This window comes from Oratosquilla oratoria, chromosome 38 (genome assembly GCF_046742065.1).
Source record: "Oratosquilla oratoria isolate Oo_2021 chromosome 38, ASM4674206v1, whole genome shotgun sequence".
Classification (NCBI taxonomy): Eukaryota; Metazoa; Arthropoda; class Malacostraca; order Stomatopoda; family Squillidae; genus Oratosquilla; species Oratosquilla oratoria.
This window is the reverse complement of record NC_134814.1, coordinates 12,794,864-12,810,926: the sequence shown is the minus strand read 5'-3', so window position 1 is coordinate 12,810,926 and position 16,063 is coordinate 12,794,864. Positions and strand designations below refer to the sequence as shown.

The 16,063-nt window shown below is 40.0% G+C and overlaps 1 protein-coding gene across 1 annotated transcript in view; it reads right to left on the bottom strand.

Annotated features, from left to right (window-relative positions):
* Positions 1–4,962: 4,962 nt before the first annotated feature.
* LOC143019966 (putative E3 ubiquitin-protein ligase HERC1) overlaps positions 4,963–16,063 on the bottom strand; it is a gene marked incomplete at its 5' end in the record, with an annotated part of 228,531 nt that continues 217,430 nt past the window's right edge. The window contains 5 exon segments of the mRNA XM_076176020.1: positions 4,963–5,096; positions 5,311–5,464; positions 12,139–12,219; positions 15,291–15,403; positions 15,518–15,725. Of these exon segments, the coding sequence (XP_076032135.1) occupies positions 5,366–5,464; positions 12,139–12,219; positions 15,291–15,403; positions 15,518–15,725 (501 nt within the window).

Genomic DNA, 16,063 nt, shown 5'->3' with positions numbered 1-16,063 from the left:
CTGGCCCGGAAGGGAGGGAGAACCTGCAGCACTACAGGACTTCCTGCACGTCCATGCGAAACACACCCCCCGTCGCAGCCCGCGGAGACCTCACTCGTCATCAGCACTTCACACCGCCCCCGGACTACCCGTTTCCAGTCCTACAGTGGCAGACATGTTCCAGCACGAGGGAAACACTTTACATGGCGTACGCCGACAGGCTTCACTGTGTGGCTGGATCTTACCCACGTCCCCTCGCGGTGCCACATCGCAAAGAATCAAAACCCAATTGAGGGCGTTACTTTCAATGCGATGGGGTGCCCCGGAACAACTGTCCACCGACGGAGGTACTAACCTGGGGAGCGAGGAAATGGCTGAATTCCTTAGGGACTGGGGCGTCACATAGCACTCCTATCGTCAGCACAGTACCCACACCAGTCGAACGGGCGAGCAGAGGCGGCAAGAGAAAGTCAGCCAAGAGAATTATCCAGAGCCGAACGCGGCGCCACGGGCGGCGGTGGAACATTGGACACCGGACAAAGCCTCCCTCGCTTTGCTCCAGTACCTCAACACTCCACTGCGACCAATAAACAAGTCTCCCCTCCCCAACTTGCCCCCCGAACGGGAGAACAGCTGCGCGAACGGGGTGTCCCACGGCCCGTTGGCACCCTTAGGGGGGACAGGCACTGGGGCGGAAAACGCTTCGCCAGAGAGAGGTGCAGAATGGGGGAGGCTGGTACCGACGGCCCCCTGATGGCCCAATAAGCACACACCATCACAACCTTCAAACCCCTGGTCCCCCGGTACCCGCAGTGGGGGTTCAGAACCAGGGCATCCGATGTGTGGGATCGCACGGGGCCTGGTAGTGGAGGCGCTCCCTCAACCAGGCAATACACCATCAGGCTCGACGGGAGTGGCCGGCATTAGCCTCATAACCAGAAAACACCTTAGGCCAACTTCCGCGCGAGCACTACCAGAGGCACGGAACGAGGTGGACCTAAACAACCGAGCCCCCATGCAAACTCCTCCCCCACCCCAGCAACGCCTGAGAAGACAAACGAAGCGCCCAGGGTGGCTAAATGACTATATCTAATGTAACGTTTTTCTAATGTAATGTATGCCCATTGTAATGTATAACGGGCACTGTCCCGTTACACTCACAGTTTGTGACTGGAACTGTATTCTATTTTGTTTCTTTGTATACCTGGCCACTTTCGTTTCCTTGTGCCTTGTGGCCTGCTGTACGTAATATTCGTCAGCTCAATGTGTTCTTGTTAAGCACACATTATCTTGGAGGGGGGATGTTGGGTGGGTACAACACGTTTTCCCTCGGCGCCACGTATATAAGTAATCGCGCGGGCATTACCTGGACAGTCACTGTACGTCCTTAGAGCAAGGACCCAATACTTATATACCATTTTCTCAGCCTCAGTTCCACCACTCTCAAAAAAAAAAAAAAAATTCTTTTTCGGTTTCAGTTTTTTTCTTTTCACTATTTTCTTTTTTTATCAATATATTTTTGTATTGTTCACTATTTGATAATTTTTTTGTTCTGGTTAGTACTTCCTCTGCAATTGTTTGTGATCTAAGCTTTCCTCTCAGTGGCCTGTATTGTTTTTCTTTAGAGTATCTACCCATTCTATAGGTCTCCTTGATTTCCCTATCCAAACTTTGTCCTTCTGCATCTTTTTTATCCACTGTGTCCCTAATTAAATTGCCTTTCTCTTTAATTACTTGGATCACCATTTACTTGGTATTCTCCTTGACCTGTTGCTCCATTATTTCTTTAAGGGATGCTTTTTGACATTCCTGTTCAACTTTCCGCTGTTTCTTTATTTCCTGTAAGTCATTTTCTTTTCTTTTTTTCTTCCACCTTTTCAGTCATTTCTTGCATTTGATCTTTTATCTCCTTTTTAATGACTCATTCCTATTTATTTCTTCACTTTTTAAACTTTCATTTTATCCCTTTGATTGATTTAATTCCTTTTTTTATGTCATCTATCTCCCTATTATATCCCTCATCGGCTTTCCTTAGCATAGCTACTTCTTTGTACCTTATTTTATATTCACTTTGGAGCTCTATTAATTCTTCCATTTCTAACCCTCTGTGCATAATATTTCCTTCCCCTTCAAACCCCCAAAAAGAAACCTCTTTCAAACCTTTGGTATTACCTTGGTGTTTGAGAAAGACACATCTTTTGAATGACCATGAGTGGAGTCTCTATTCTGCTTTCTTCCAAGCATCTTTTAGCTTGTTCTTTTTCTTTCGGAGTATATTTGCTTCTTACCATTTTTTAATAATAAAAATAAAAAATAAAATGGAGATACAAAGATGTTTACATTCTGGTCACATCAAATACTTCCTCCTTTCACCGTATCTTTGTAAACAACTAGGCCTGCTTTGAAATTCGTTTGTTCGTGAATCGCTAAATAGCGGGTTCAGAGCATTCACTCCGGCACATCTTGCTTTGACTGTGGTTGGTGTGTGTGTCACCCCTTCATGTTCACTCCTTCCACATCTCTTTTACTAGTCTTTCTTCACTCATTCTTTCCATGTGTCCAAACCATCCCAATACTCTTCCATCCACCCTATTTCCCAATTCTCTTTTGACCCCTGTTCTCCTCCTCACCTCCTCATTCCTCACTCTATCCAGCCTAGTAACCCACATCATACTTCTCAGACACCTCATCTCAAACACATTCAAACTCCTTCTTCTCTCTTCCTCTCTTATATTTCATGTTTCTGCCCCATACAGTGCTGTTGGCACAATCACTCCTTCATACAATCTCCTCTTAGCATCCATTCCCAGATGTCTATTTCTCATTACACTTTTTAATCCCCCAAGGCATTTACTTGCTTCTCTCAATCTACATTCTACCTCCACCTCCACTCCTCCCTTTTCTGCCACATTCGCACCCAAGTATCTAAAACTATCCACTTCCTCCAGTCTCTCTCCCTTGATACTCACTTCCAGTCTGCTGCCACTTTCTCCCCTTGTACATCTCATCACCTTACTTTTACCCACATTTATCTTCAGCTTCCTTCTTTCACACACTTTCCCAAACTCTGTCACTAACTTCCTCAATCCCTCCTCTGATTCTGCTACATGCGCAGTCTTGTCCGCAAACAACAACTGGCTTACCTCCCACTTTTCTCCATTTTCTTTAACCATCTCCAATTCCTGACCTACCACCCTTGTATTTACCTCTCACACCACCCCTTCCATGTATAGATTGAACAGCCAGGGCGACATACACATCCCTGACGAAGTCCCACCATTACCTCAAACCAATCTCTCCATTTCTAATCCTGACACACACTCTACTACTCTCGTAAAAACTCTTGACAACTCCTAAAAGCTTTCCTCCTCTCCCATATATCTGCAATACCTCCCACAATGCCTTCCTGTCTACCCTGTCATAAGCCTTTTCTAAATCCATAAAAGCCCAAAAAAACATCTTACCTTTTCCTTTAGCTTTATCACATATGTCTTACCTATCCTAAACCCACACTGTTCCTCACCAATTACTCCCTCTGTTCCTCTCCTAATCCTCTCAATCAAGACCCTCATATAAGCCTTCTCAACTAGACTTAACAAGCTAATTCCTCTGAAAATATTTACACTCACACTTGTCCCCTTTTCCCTTGTAAAGTGGAACTATACAGGCACTCCTCCAGTCCTCCGGCACTCTACCCTCTCTTAGACAAACATTAAATAACCTCACCAGCCAGTCCACCATTACGGTACCTCCTTTTTTTTAGACATTCTGCATTACATTCATCCAGATCAGGTGCCTTACCTGCTCTCATCATCTTAACAACTGCCTTCACTTCATCCTTCCTTATTTCTCCTCCATTTTCCTAACTCATCACGGTAATTTTCTTAGCACTTCCCACTGCAACTACCTTTCCCTCCCTATCCTCCTTCACATTTAGCAACTCCCTAAAATACTCTGCCCATCTTCCTCTTAATGCCTTCTCTTCCATTATCATCTCTCCATTTGCACCTTTTACTTTTTCTTCTCTACTTGATTTGCCTCCTCTTCCTCTTCTTTCCAAAACATCTTTTTATTACTTTCAAAGTTTTCTGCCATACTCTCTTGCATCATTTCACAACTGCTCTCCTCTTTGCCTCCTTTATCTTATGTTTTACTTCTCTTCTCTTTTCTTTGTACCTCTCATATGATTCCCTCATCCTATTTTGTAACCAATCTGTGAAAGCTCACTTCTCTTCTACAACCTTCTTTGCTTCCTCATCCCACCACTTACTACCCTTCCTTCTATTTCCTCCCATCATCCTTGTTCCACACACCATCTTTGCACACCTTGTGACTCCCTCCTTGAACCATCCCCATTCCTCCTCCACTCCTAGTTCTACTCTATCCTTCACTCCCTCCCACTCCTTTCTCAGCTTCTTCTTGTACTCATTCTCCTTTTTTTCTTGTTTAAGCAGTTCACTCTAAACACCTCCCTACTTTTATAAAAAAAAAAATTGAATCAGAAACAGAAAATGATGTCGTATGACACTCTTGCCTTACCAGTATGTTGTGCATACTTCAAACTATTTTTTCCACAAGTTTTTGCAAATTTGTCAAAAAATTCAATTTCTATGATATTGACATCCTTAGATACCAGTTATCTCTATTCTATCCCTTATGATTAAAGTCATCAGAGTCAATTAAATACACACCTGGAACCTTTGGGATAAATCTGCCAAGTTGGCAGGAAGGCGTGACCTTCCTGAGACAAATCGAATGAAGAGCACCCTCTCACAAGGAGTAAAGACTTCTAGAATATTCCACAACCATATAACAAGCTGATCAGTTTCTTCAAGTTCCCTATACCTAAATGAGAAAATGCAAGAATTATCCTTGGAATATAATAGTAAACAGTCTGTATATGGCCAACATATAAAAACTAAAAAAACCATTCTCTAAAAAATTTCTTACTTATAGAACTTAAAACAAATACTGTTTATTTACCTGACAACTTTTTTGAGAGTGGCAACTGAAATATGAGGTAAGCCACACACTAACTGTTCTAAATGAGTTGCTGTCATAAGAGACAGAAGTGGAACAGGAATTATCCATGACATTCCTTCACGTATCGCTGCAATCTGTTCAAAGAGAAGGCACACCCTATACTTACTCCAGAACCTAAAAATATATTACCCTAATATTGTTTATACCTGTCAAGGTATGGAACTCATGACAAGTGCTTAGCCCTGTGTCCTCAACTTACCAATTTTCAATACTATTAATTTGCTTAAAAATTGTATGGTGAATAAAGGTACCATGAATATCTAAATTGCACAAAGTTGTTCATCATACTTGAGTATCCATTTGGTGGAGCCGGTACTGGATAGTACGAGAGACATATTCCTGTCTATTGGAAAATATGAGGGGAAACTGCTCGACCTCCTGGAACAACTGGAACTCTTCCCCCAGTCACACTCACACACTCAAAACTCTCCAAAGGAATCACCTATTTGATAGAAAGAAATAAAATCAATAAATAAAAGATTAATTTGATTAAATAAGATTAATAATAAATGAAAATAAAAACACACACACACACATATATAAATATATATATATATATATATATATAATATATAATATACATACATACAATATTTGATGGCATATAGGACACATGGGTCTATATATAAGATCCACCCCCATTTCAGCAGGTCAGATTCAGGAAAAAAAGTTCTTAGTGTATTTAAGCATATATTGTTGAAAGCAATCTAGTAGTACATTGCACAAGCAGAAAACATTGCTGTATAAAAGCAAGTTGGCAGTGCAGACAAGCAATAACCATAAACAAAATATCTCAATAGTATTGTAATTGTAAAACATTACAAATGAAACAAAAAACAAAATATACAAAAGCAAAACACAGTAAGAAAATGGGGAAACACTTTAATCATATTCATTACCAGAAAAGTCTTCATTATCTTCAAAACCATAAAAATCTTATTCATCTTCGTCACTAGTGTTGGAATCACTGACTTTGAATAACGCATCATCTACTATGTTATCTAGAGCATTACTAATATCACACTGGGAGTGATTATCTCAAATGACTTGACACCTGATAAACATGTCAATAAATTATTTGGAGAGGCTTTTAACTTATTAAGATCAATGAAAGTGGCCTTTGACTACTAGGATGAAGAAATGGTAAAGAAAATAGTGGTTGCACTAATAAGACCTAAACTGGAGTATGCTGCAATACTATGGGCACCTAGCACAAAAAAAAACAATAATAATAATAACAATAATACATACATACATATATACCAAGGCTTTTTCCCCCTTACAAGGGGGGTAGCCAAAAAGAAAAAGGCTTAAAATCATTCCCACCCATTTCCATCCCTAAATACACTCCACACCCCTCCACCCTCCCTCTTATCTTAGCACCTCCTGAATGATGGGTCATCCCTGCACCTTGTCCACTGCCCTGGGACCAGAAGCAGTGTCGCAAGACACAGCACATCCACAGCAAGGCCGCTTCATTAAATCGGCGACCCCCCCCTCTCCGTCCCCCCATTGCATAAAATGACAGGGAGAAATCCCTTCGGGCTGCGTCAAATTTTGCTCACACATACTACCTCACCCCCCATCCACCTGCCCATTCCACCTCATGCAATCACAACATCATCCATATACAACCATTCTCCATTCACCCCTGTCTTCTGTCCTCTCCCGTCCTTCCTCAACAGACATTCCCCTCTTCCCCAAAGCCCCCTTCACCCCATCCATCCACCTCATCCTAGGACGTCCCCTCATGTTCACTCCCCCCACATCTGCCTTCCATACCTCTTTTACTAGTCTTTCTTCACTCATTCTTTCCATGTGTCCAAACCATCCTAATATTCTTTCATCAACCCTATCTCCCAGCTCCTTTTCCACCCCTGTTCTCCTCCTCACCTCCTCATTTCTCACTCTATCTAGCCTAGTAACCCCCATCATACTTCTCAGACACCTCATCTCAAACACATTCAAACTCCTTCTCTCTTCTTCTCTTATGTTCCATGTTTCTGCCCCATACAGTGCTGTTGGCACAATCACCCCTTCATACAGTCTCCTCTTAGCATCCATTCCCAAATGTCTATTCCTCATAATAAAAATAAAGGCAAAAGAGGGTCTGGGAGTTCTGCAACCAGAACCCTATGGTGGTCTTTTAATGTGTGTAGATGTGGTACAGATGAGAGTAAAAAGGAAGAGGTAGGCATTATGTTTGTGAGAAGAAACATGGATGTGTTGGCATTGAGTGAAACTAAAGTGAAAGGGAGGGACGAGTTTGAGTTTGGGAGTGTAGTTGGGAGGGTCTCAGGAGTGAAGAGAGGATGAGGGAGAGAAGGGGTGGCTACACTAGTATGTGAAGAGATAGGTAAGCGTGTGGTGGAGTGTAAGGTTTCTTCAAGGTTAATGTGGATAAAGGTGAAACTAGGAAGGGAAATGTGGGTTTCTGTTAGTGTATATGGGCCTGATAGTGATAACAGTGTAGAGGAAAGGGAGGCTTTTTGGAAAGATTTAAATGAGTGCATAGAGGGTTTAGGGAGAAATGTCAGTGTAGTGGCATTAGGAGACCTTAATGATAGGATAGGAAGTGAACCAATAGACAAAGTAGTTGGGAAGTGTGGAGTTCCAGAAATGAATTGTAGTGGAGTGTTGATGGTGATGTGTCTAGAGAGTTGATGATAGCAAATACAGTGTTTATGAAAAAGGTTAAGCATAAGTACACAAGGGAGAGGTTGGTGGATGGAAAGGTGATAGATAGGGTGTTAATGGACTATATAGTGGTAACCAAGAGAATAGTAGGAAGAGTTAAGGATGTACATGTTCTAAGGGGAGAGAGTTGGGGAATATCAGATAAATTTTTGTTGGAAGTTAAGCTGAGAGTAGAGGATACATGGAGAAAGAGGAAAAGGGCAGAAGGTAGGGAGGTGCTTAACATAAGCTGCTTAAATGAGAAAGAAAAGGAGAAGGAGTACAAGAATAATCTGAGAGAGGAGTGGGAGGGAGTGAAGGATAGAGCTAGGAGTGGAGGAGGAATAGGGATGGTTCAAGAAGGGAGTCACAAGATGTGCAAAGATGGTGTGTGGAACAAGGAGGATGGGAGGAAATAGAAGGAAGGGTAGTGAGTGGTGGGATGAGGAAGCAAAGAAGTAAGCAGAAGAAAAGATTTGAGCATTCACAGATTGGTTACAATCATATGAGGTACAAAGAAAAGAAAAGATAAGTAAAGAATAAGATAAAGGAGGCAAAGAGGAGAGCAGATGTGAAATGCAGTAAGAGTATGACAGAAAACTTTGAAAGTAATAAAAAGATGTTTTGGAAAGAAATTAAGAGAGGAAGAGGAGGCAAATCAAGTAGAGAAGAAAAGGTAAAAGGTATAGATGGAGAGATGATAATGGAGGAGAAGGCATTAAGAGGAAGATGGGCAGAGTATTTTAGGGATTTGCTAAATGTGAAGGAGGATAGGGAGGGAAAGGTAGTTGTAGTGGGAAGCACTCAGAAAATGACCATGATGAGTGAGGAAAATAGAGGAGAAATGAGGAAAGATGAGGTAAAGGCAGTTGTTAAGATGATGAGAGGAATTAAGGCACCTAGGTTGGATGGCTGTCATGCAGAATGTCTAAAAAATTGAGTTACAGTGATGGTGGACTGGCTGGTGAGGTTATTTAATGTTTGTTTAAAATAGGGTAAAGTGCTGGAGGACTGGAGCAGTACCTGCATAATTCCACTTTGCAAGAAGAAAGGGGACAAGTGTGAGTGTAGTAGTTTGAGAGGGATCAGTTTGTTAAGTGTAATTGGGAAGGCTTACGGAAGGGTCTTGAGAGGATTAGGGGCAAAACAGAGGGAATAAATGGTGAGGAATAGTGTGGGTTTTGGACAGGTAGGGGTTATGTGGATCAGTTTTTTGTGGTAAGGCAGATATGTGAGAAAGCTTTAGGAAAAGGTAAGGATTTTTGGGGGCCTTTATGAATTTGGAAAAGGCTTATGACAAGGTAGACAGGAAGGCACTGTGGGAGGTATTGCAGATATATGGGATAGGAGGAAAGCTTTTAAGAGCAGTCAAGAGTTTTAAAGACAGTAGTAGAGCTTGTGTTTGAATCGGAAATGGAGAAAAGCTGGGACTCCATCAGGGATGTGTTATGTCACCTTGGCTGTTCAATTTAAATAAGGATGGGGTGGTGTGAGAGGCAAATGCAAGGGTAATAGGTCAGGGATTGGAAATGGTTAAAGGAAATGGAGAAAAGTGGGAGACAAGCCAGTTGTTGTTTGCTGAGGACACTGTACTTGTGACAGGATCAGAGGAGGGATTGAGGAAGTTAGTGACAGAGTTTGGGAAGGTGTGCAAAAGAAGAAAGTTGAAGATAAATGTGGTTAAATGTAAGGTGATGAGATGTACAAGGGGAGAAAGTGGCAGCAGACTGTGAATATTAAGGGAGAGAGACTGGAGGAAGTGGGTAGTTTTAGACACTTGGGTGCAAATGTGGTGGGAAAGAGAGGAGTGGAGGTGGAAGTACAATGTAGATTGAGAGAAGCAAGTAAATGCCTTGGGGGATTAAAAAGTGTAATGAGAAATAGACATTTGGGAATGGATGCTAAGAGGAGATTGTATGAAGGAGTGATTGTGCCAACAGCACTGTATGGGGCAGAAACATGGAACATAAGAGAGGATGAGAGTAGAAGTTTGAATGTATTTACCTAGTTGTATCTTATGGGTAGGGGAGTTATGTTCATGGTGTCCTGTCTTTGTATCTCAAAGTGTTGAGTTTGCTCTTAAATTAATGTATAATTTTTATACACACTATTGTTTTATCCAGTTTGTTCCAGATATCCACCACTCTGTGTGGAAAACTGTGTTTGAGATGAGGTGCCTGAGGAGTATGATAGGAACTACTAGGCTGGATAGAGTGAGAAATGAGGAGGTAAGGAGGGGAATGAGGGTGGAAAGGGAGTTGGTAGATGAGGTTGATTAAAGAGTATTGGGATAGTTTGGACACATGGAAAGAATGAGTGAAGAAAGATTAGAAAAAGAGGTGTGGAAGGCAGAGGTAGAAGGAATGAACATGAGGGGGGAACTAAGGATGAGATGGATGGATGGGGTAAAAGGGGCATTGGGAAAGAGGGGAATGTCTGTTGAGGAAGGACAGGAGAAGACAGAAGATGGGGTGAATGTAGAATGGTTGTGTATGAATGATGCTGTGATGTATGAAAGGGAGTGGTTGGGGGATAGGGGGTGAGGGAGTATGTGTGAAAAAATAATTTGATGCAGCCCAATGGTATTTCTCCCCATCTTCTCTTTTTCTGCATGAGGGGACAGAGAGGGGGTTCACCAATTTAATGAAGTGGCCTTGCTGTGGATGTGCAGTGTCTAGTGACACTGCTCCTGACCCAGGGCAGTGGGCAAGATGCAGGGATGACCCATCATCCAGGAGGAGCCAAGATAAGAGGAAGGGAGGTGGGTGGATGGGAATGGAGTATGTGAGGATGGAATATGTGGGAGTGGATTTTATGCCTTTGGTTTTTGGCTACCTCCCTTGTAAAGGAAAAAAAGCATTTTGTATATGTATGTATATATATATATATATATATATATATATATATACATTGTTACGAACGCGGCCCCTATCTCATCATGTGATGACATCGTGGTACTCGTTGCGTCAATGGCGGACGCCACCTGGAGTCACGTGACCTCGAGCAGCAACTGTGATTGGTCGAGGCGTGCTATATAAGCACTTTACTCAGCAAGGACGGGAAGACGAGCAGCAGTAGCTGACAGTAGATGACGTTGTGGTTTCCGCTCGTATTAATATCGTGTTTGTAAGCTGTAGCGAGGCTTCAAGTAGCCTTTCGAGGGTTGGCAAGCGACCCGAGGTGCCTCCTACAGCCCAGTATTCTTTTTGTAATGAGTATGTGTGAATAGAAGATGTAAATAAATGTGGCGTTTTCATCGCCTTGGGAACTCAGCAAGGACGAGGTGACGGGCAGCCGGGCGAAGCTCAAAAATTGCCGTCACGTCTCTCAGGATGCGCCGAACCTGCGGATTCTCAATCGAGTGACGACCTCCAGTTTCTGGAGAGGTTTGTTACAATATATATATATATATATATATATATATATATATTATATTATATATATATATATATATATATATTGTTGCAAATGTGTGACTACACCATGTTTGTGCTGTATTGTAAATGCATATATGATTGCATCATGTTGTACTTGTTCATTTGTATGTGTGTTGCAGAAGGCCACGTACCCCATGTGTGGGTATAAAGGAGTGAATTATGTGTATACAGCTGCCCCCATGTAGCTGTGCATGGATGGAAGTGTAGATGATAGAGTACCCAAGAGTTAGAGAGCTGAACACATACTGCATGTATAGACTATTATGTTGTTCACCCTGAAGACATGTTTTGCAAGCCAGTGTATTGTGATTTTTTTTTTATGTGGCTATTCATAGGTTCAATAGGTGATGAGGTGAGATATGTGAAGATGTGACATACTAGTTGTAATGTTGATGAAGAGGGAATCCTGGAATATTATGACTGATGCTGAAAATAAAGCAAGAATTGTTAATGTGTGTTTGTTTTCCTCTTTTTTTTTTAACATTTGGGCTCCATTCATCTGTCCAGTACCTGATGCCTAGCTACAACCTAACTCTTCAATTTCCTTCATTTACTCTTATTTAAACTCCTGCTTTGTACACTTATTCTTACTTACCTGAAGATGGTTGCAAAATTCAACTGAAAGCTCATATTCTAAATTTTGTGTAATGTTTTTCGTTTTAATAACACCATGGATCTTGGAAGCTTTGTGTTTGACCTCCCTTTAAGATACAAACAAACTATTCGGAAAATTGAGAAAATCACTAAGAAGATAGTGGATATTGAATTAGCTCTGGTCTTCATTCAAAAATGTTTACAAGAAAACTTACTAACTTACTGCCCATTTATACTAATATATATATATATATATATATATATACATATATATATATATATATATATATATATATATAGATATATATATATATATATATATATATACTGTTTACATAATACTGTAATTACATACAATGGATACACACATGTCAAAGTGAAAAGGTTTAAAAATGGTAATTGACAGTACCTCATGAAAAGTTTCTTCAGTAACACCTGCTAGATGAATGTCATGGATTGCCCGTAAGCTCTGCATATACTGTGTATCCACCTGCAACAAAAATTAATAATGTACCATATGTATTTTATATAAATAACTTGCACATACACAGGGCCCTCACATGGAGGGGGGCAGGGGGATGCATATGCCCTGGGGCGGCACATTTAGGGGGCAGTAATTCTAGTCTGGACATGGTGTCCACAAGGCTGACAAAATAATCATAATGAAAAAAGGTCAAAAGAGCCCTGAATATTTTATTGCAATATATAAATTTTGAGTTAAAATCAAGAGAATATGAAATATCTTTCCCTTGTCCTTTCTGCAATAGGGACATTAAATAAAAAATTTAAAATTCATTTAATTATTTCACAAGCCAATAGCTATGATAGGCAGTGAGGAATGGTGGAAATGGGAAGGGGAGGGCATCACTGAGAACTTTCCCTTGGGGTGGCACTTAGGCATGTAATGACTCTGCACATTAATTTCTGTGTTAAAGATATTCAGAAAAAGTATTGTTATGATCTGTTACACTAAATTATGCTGGTTTGTTGATGCATTCACACACAAATGTAAACAACCAATAATATTTCTTGTCTATGTCAATGACATGATGGAATGTAGAAGTTATGCCATTATGTTTACAGGTGACATGAAAATCATGAGAAGAGTGAAAAATTAGAGGATGCTAGACTACTGCAAAAAGATCTAGACACTATTTTTGCATGAAGCCAAGAATGGGAAATCAAGTTCAATACCAAAAAATGCAAGGTACTGGAAATGGGCCAATAGTGGCAAAAAACCATCATAAAACTATTTCATGGGAAGTGAACTCATTACAAAAGCAAAAGAGGACAAAGATTTGGTAGTGTTGATAAATGACAACCTGTCAGCTCACAAACATATCAGAAGGATTGTGGGAGAGATGTACAGAGGGCTGCAGAAGATAAAGTGACTTTTCACTATATGGATAAAGAGATGATGAAAAAACTCATCAAAACTATGATCTGTCCAAGACTAGAATATGCACCAGTAGTATGATCCACAAACGGTGAGTTATATAAGCAAGATCAAGAGAATACAAAGGGCAGCAACCACAGTGGTACCCAGCCTACTAGATAAACCATACGAGGAAAGACTAAAAGTAGTGGGTCTGCCAACTTTGAAAGATCAAAAAGAAAGAGGTGATATGATTACAGTATTCAGGTCACTAAAGGGGATAGATTGTATTGAGAGAAGAGATCTCATGAATAAGGATGGGCTTTAAGAAGTCATGGAAACAAATTAAGAAAGACCACATATCGAAAGGATGTAAAGAAAAAGTTTTCCATATAGACACATAAATACTCAGAATAGCTTAGAAGGTGATTTAGCCCAACCTGGAACAATACATGGGTTCAAATCTAAATATGATAATTGGAAATGAAGATATAGATTAAGTTGGAACTGTGCATGATTTTGAGGCTAGGTATAATAAAACTGGTGAGTGGAAGACAAAGCCCAACAAACATTGCTCCTTTCCTGTAAGCTATACTACAATCAAGTAAATACAATTAGGTAAACATTGAAAAAACTAATGGATGAGAGACAGATTAGGAGGGATGAGGAGTACAGATTTGTACTTTGTCCTGTACTTGAATTGATTTCACACTAAATCTGTTGCAAGTTGACACAGTATGGAAGAACACAATAAATGATAACAGGGGAATGTACACCCAACATTTAAATATCCAAGAAACCGATACACAATACACAACATAAACAGCAGAGTGATGTACTTCTGATCTGATGATGCTGAGAGAACTTCTGGGGCACCAAAGTGGCCACACACTACTCAGCAAGAATGTACAACAAATGCACATGACAAGCATAGATATACACAATGGGTTAAGGAAAATACTAGATATATAAACAATGAGGAACCGTTGAAACTAGACTTAATATTAACTTCCGAGCCAGATGTTGTGAACAAAATGGAGTAAAAAACACCAATTGGAAATAGTGACCATACACTAACAAAGTTTGAATTAAAAGAAAAGAACAATGTAGACAGGAATGACAAACATAGAGAAGGAAGATTAATGTACAACAAAATAGATTTTGTTAAACTAAGAAAAGTTTTCCAAAACACAAACTGGGATAAATTCTCTAAAGAGGAAACAAAGATGGAAGACAAATGGAACATATTCAAAGAAAAGTACAAGGAAGGAATGATAATCAAAATTGGTAGGGAGATATACATGGTCTAGTGACTGACTGCTAGACGCTTGAGGGTGCATCTCCATTCACAGGTGAGGGTACTGATAGGATCTGAACAATGGTAGGGAGATTATTATTTTTCATGATCATGCAAGACTACTACAAGTGGTACACATCACTGGTCTCTGGAGAAAAAGAATGATCATAGATTGAAGAAAAGGGAGAAGATAGGGGTTCCTTTGATAGCTGTAAAGGTAAAAAAAAAAGGATATCTGTGGAAGTAATGAAAGGGATGTATGAAGCACTAATTTTGGCAACTGTTCTGTACTGGAGTGAAGCCTGGGTAATAATTACAAGAAAAATAAATTACTGGAGCTTTGATGTTTGAAGGATATGTGGTGTTACAAAATATGACAGAGAATGGAATAAAAATTTGTGAAAGGACATGGGTTCACATGAGAATGGGAGACAGAGTAGAACAGGCCAGTCTGAAGTGGTTAATCTATTTTATGAAAATGGATGGGAGTTGATATTTTCATGGATTCACAATCTGTAGTGCTATGAATCACAAAAAGAAGTGGACCAATGTAAAGATGGATATATGGGGTGAATAAAGTTAATAAGGCTTAAAGCCAGAATGTCAAACAAAAGAAAATGAGTATGGGGTAATAGAACATGTTGGAGAAAAACATATAGAAAAAGGCAATAACCTACTCCATGAAATACATAAACCAAAGATGAAGTATTGTCTTGCTGGGGAAGTAATATAGTTCAACCTTCTCACAGTTAAAGCTGCAAGGAGTGAAAGTGATGTGTGAGACAGGAATGAAAAGGTGAGGATTTTTCTCCTTTATGTCTACTTTCCTTATTTTGTGTGATATTGCATGGCTGAGAAAAAAAAAAGTATAACAAAATTTTATATTTACCTCCTCAAGGTCAGAAGGAACAGGGTTGATACCTGCTATAAGTTTCCACACTAAAGGAGCAAGAGGAAGAGCAAGGGGTTTCTTGGTCCGCATCGCAACACCAAAAAGAATACCTGTAGGGATTTACATGACTCTTTAACAAATAAGTGCTCAAGTATTAAAAGGCATGAGTACAAACATGAAACAACTTCACTTTCTAACAAAATGGTCATCAACAATAAACTTACCTAAAAACTTAAACCAAACTAGATGATGTGCCTGGCTTAAATCTGGGTTTAACAAGAACTTGTCTCTATTGTTACCCGCATCAGCAGTGGCATTTGGTGTAGGGATGAGCAAAGGCACAACTCCTGTCACAAGTTCATTACACATCTCTGTCATTGTGTCATCAAACACACCTCCTGCATCATCTGCCCCTTCGCCTACCAGTTTTACCTGTTCAAATATATATAATCTGGTAAATATAGGGTTTCAGACAGCAATCATACTTACCAATTACATATATTGCTCCTATGAGATAATTTTATTATAAAGAAATATTCCTAAATGACAAATAATCACTAACTAATAATAGCAGCATTACTGAATTGTGAAAAAATATATATACACAATTCTATGAAATCTATGGAAATCATGACAATGCTATCATTTTGAAAATGTGAAGAAAACGGGAAATATTTATTATCAGGTGATAACAACCTGGTTGCCAAACAGGACAAGAGAAAGATCTGAAAGGTACAAAGAAAAAAGAAGAGAAGCAAAACATAAGATAA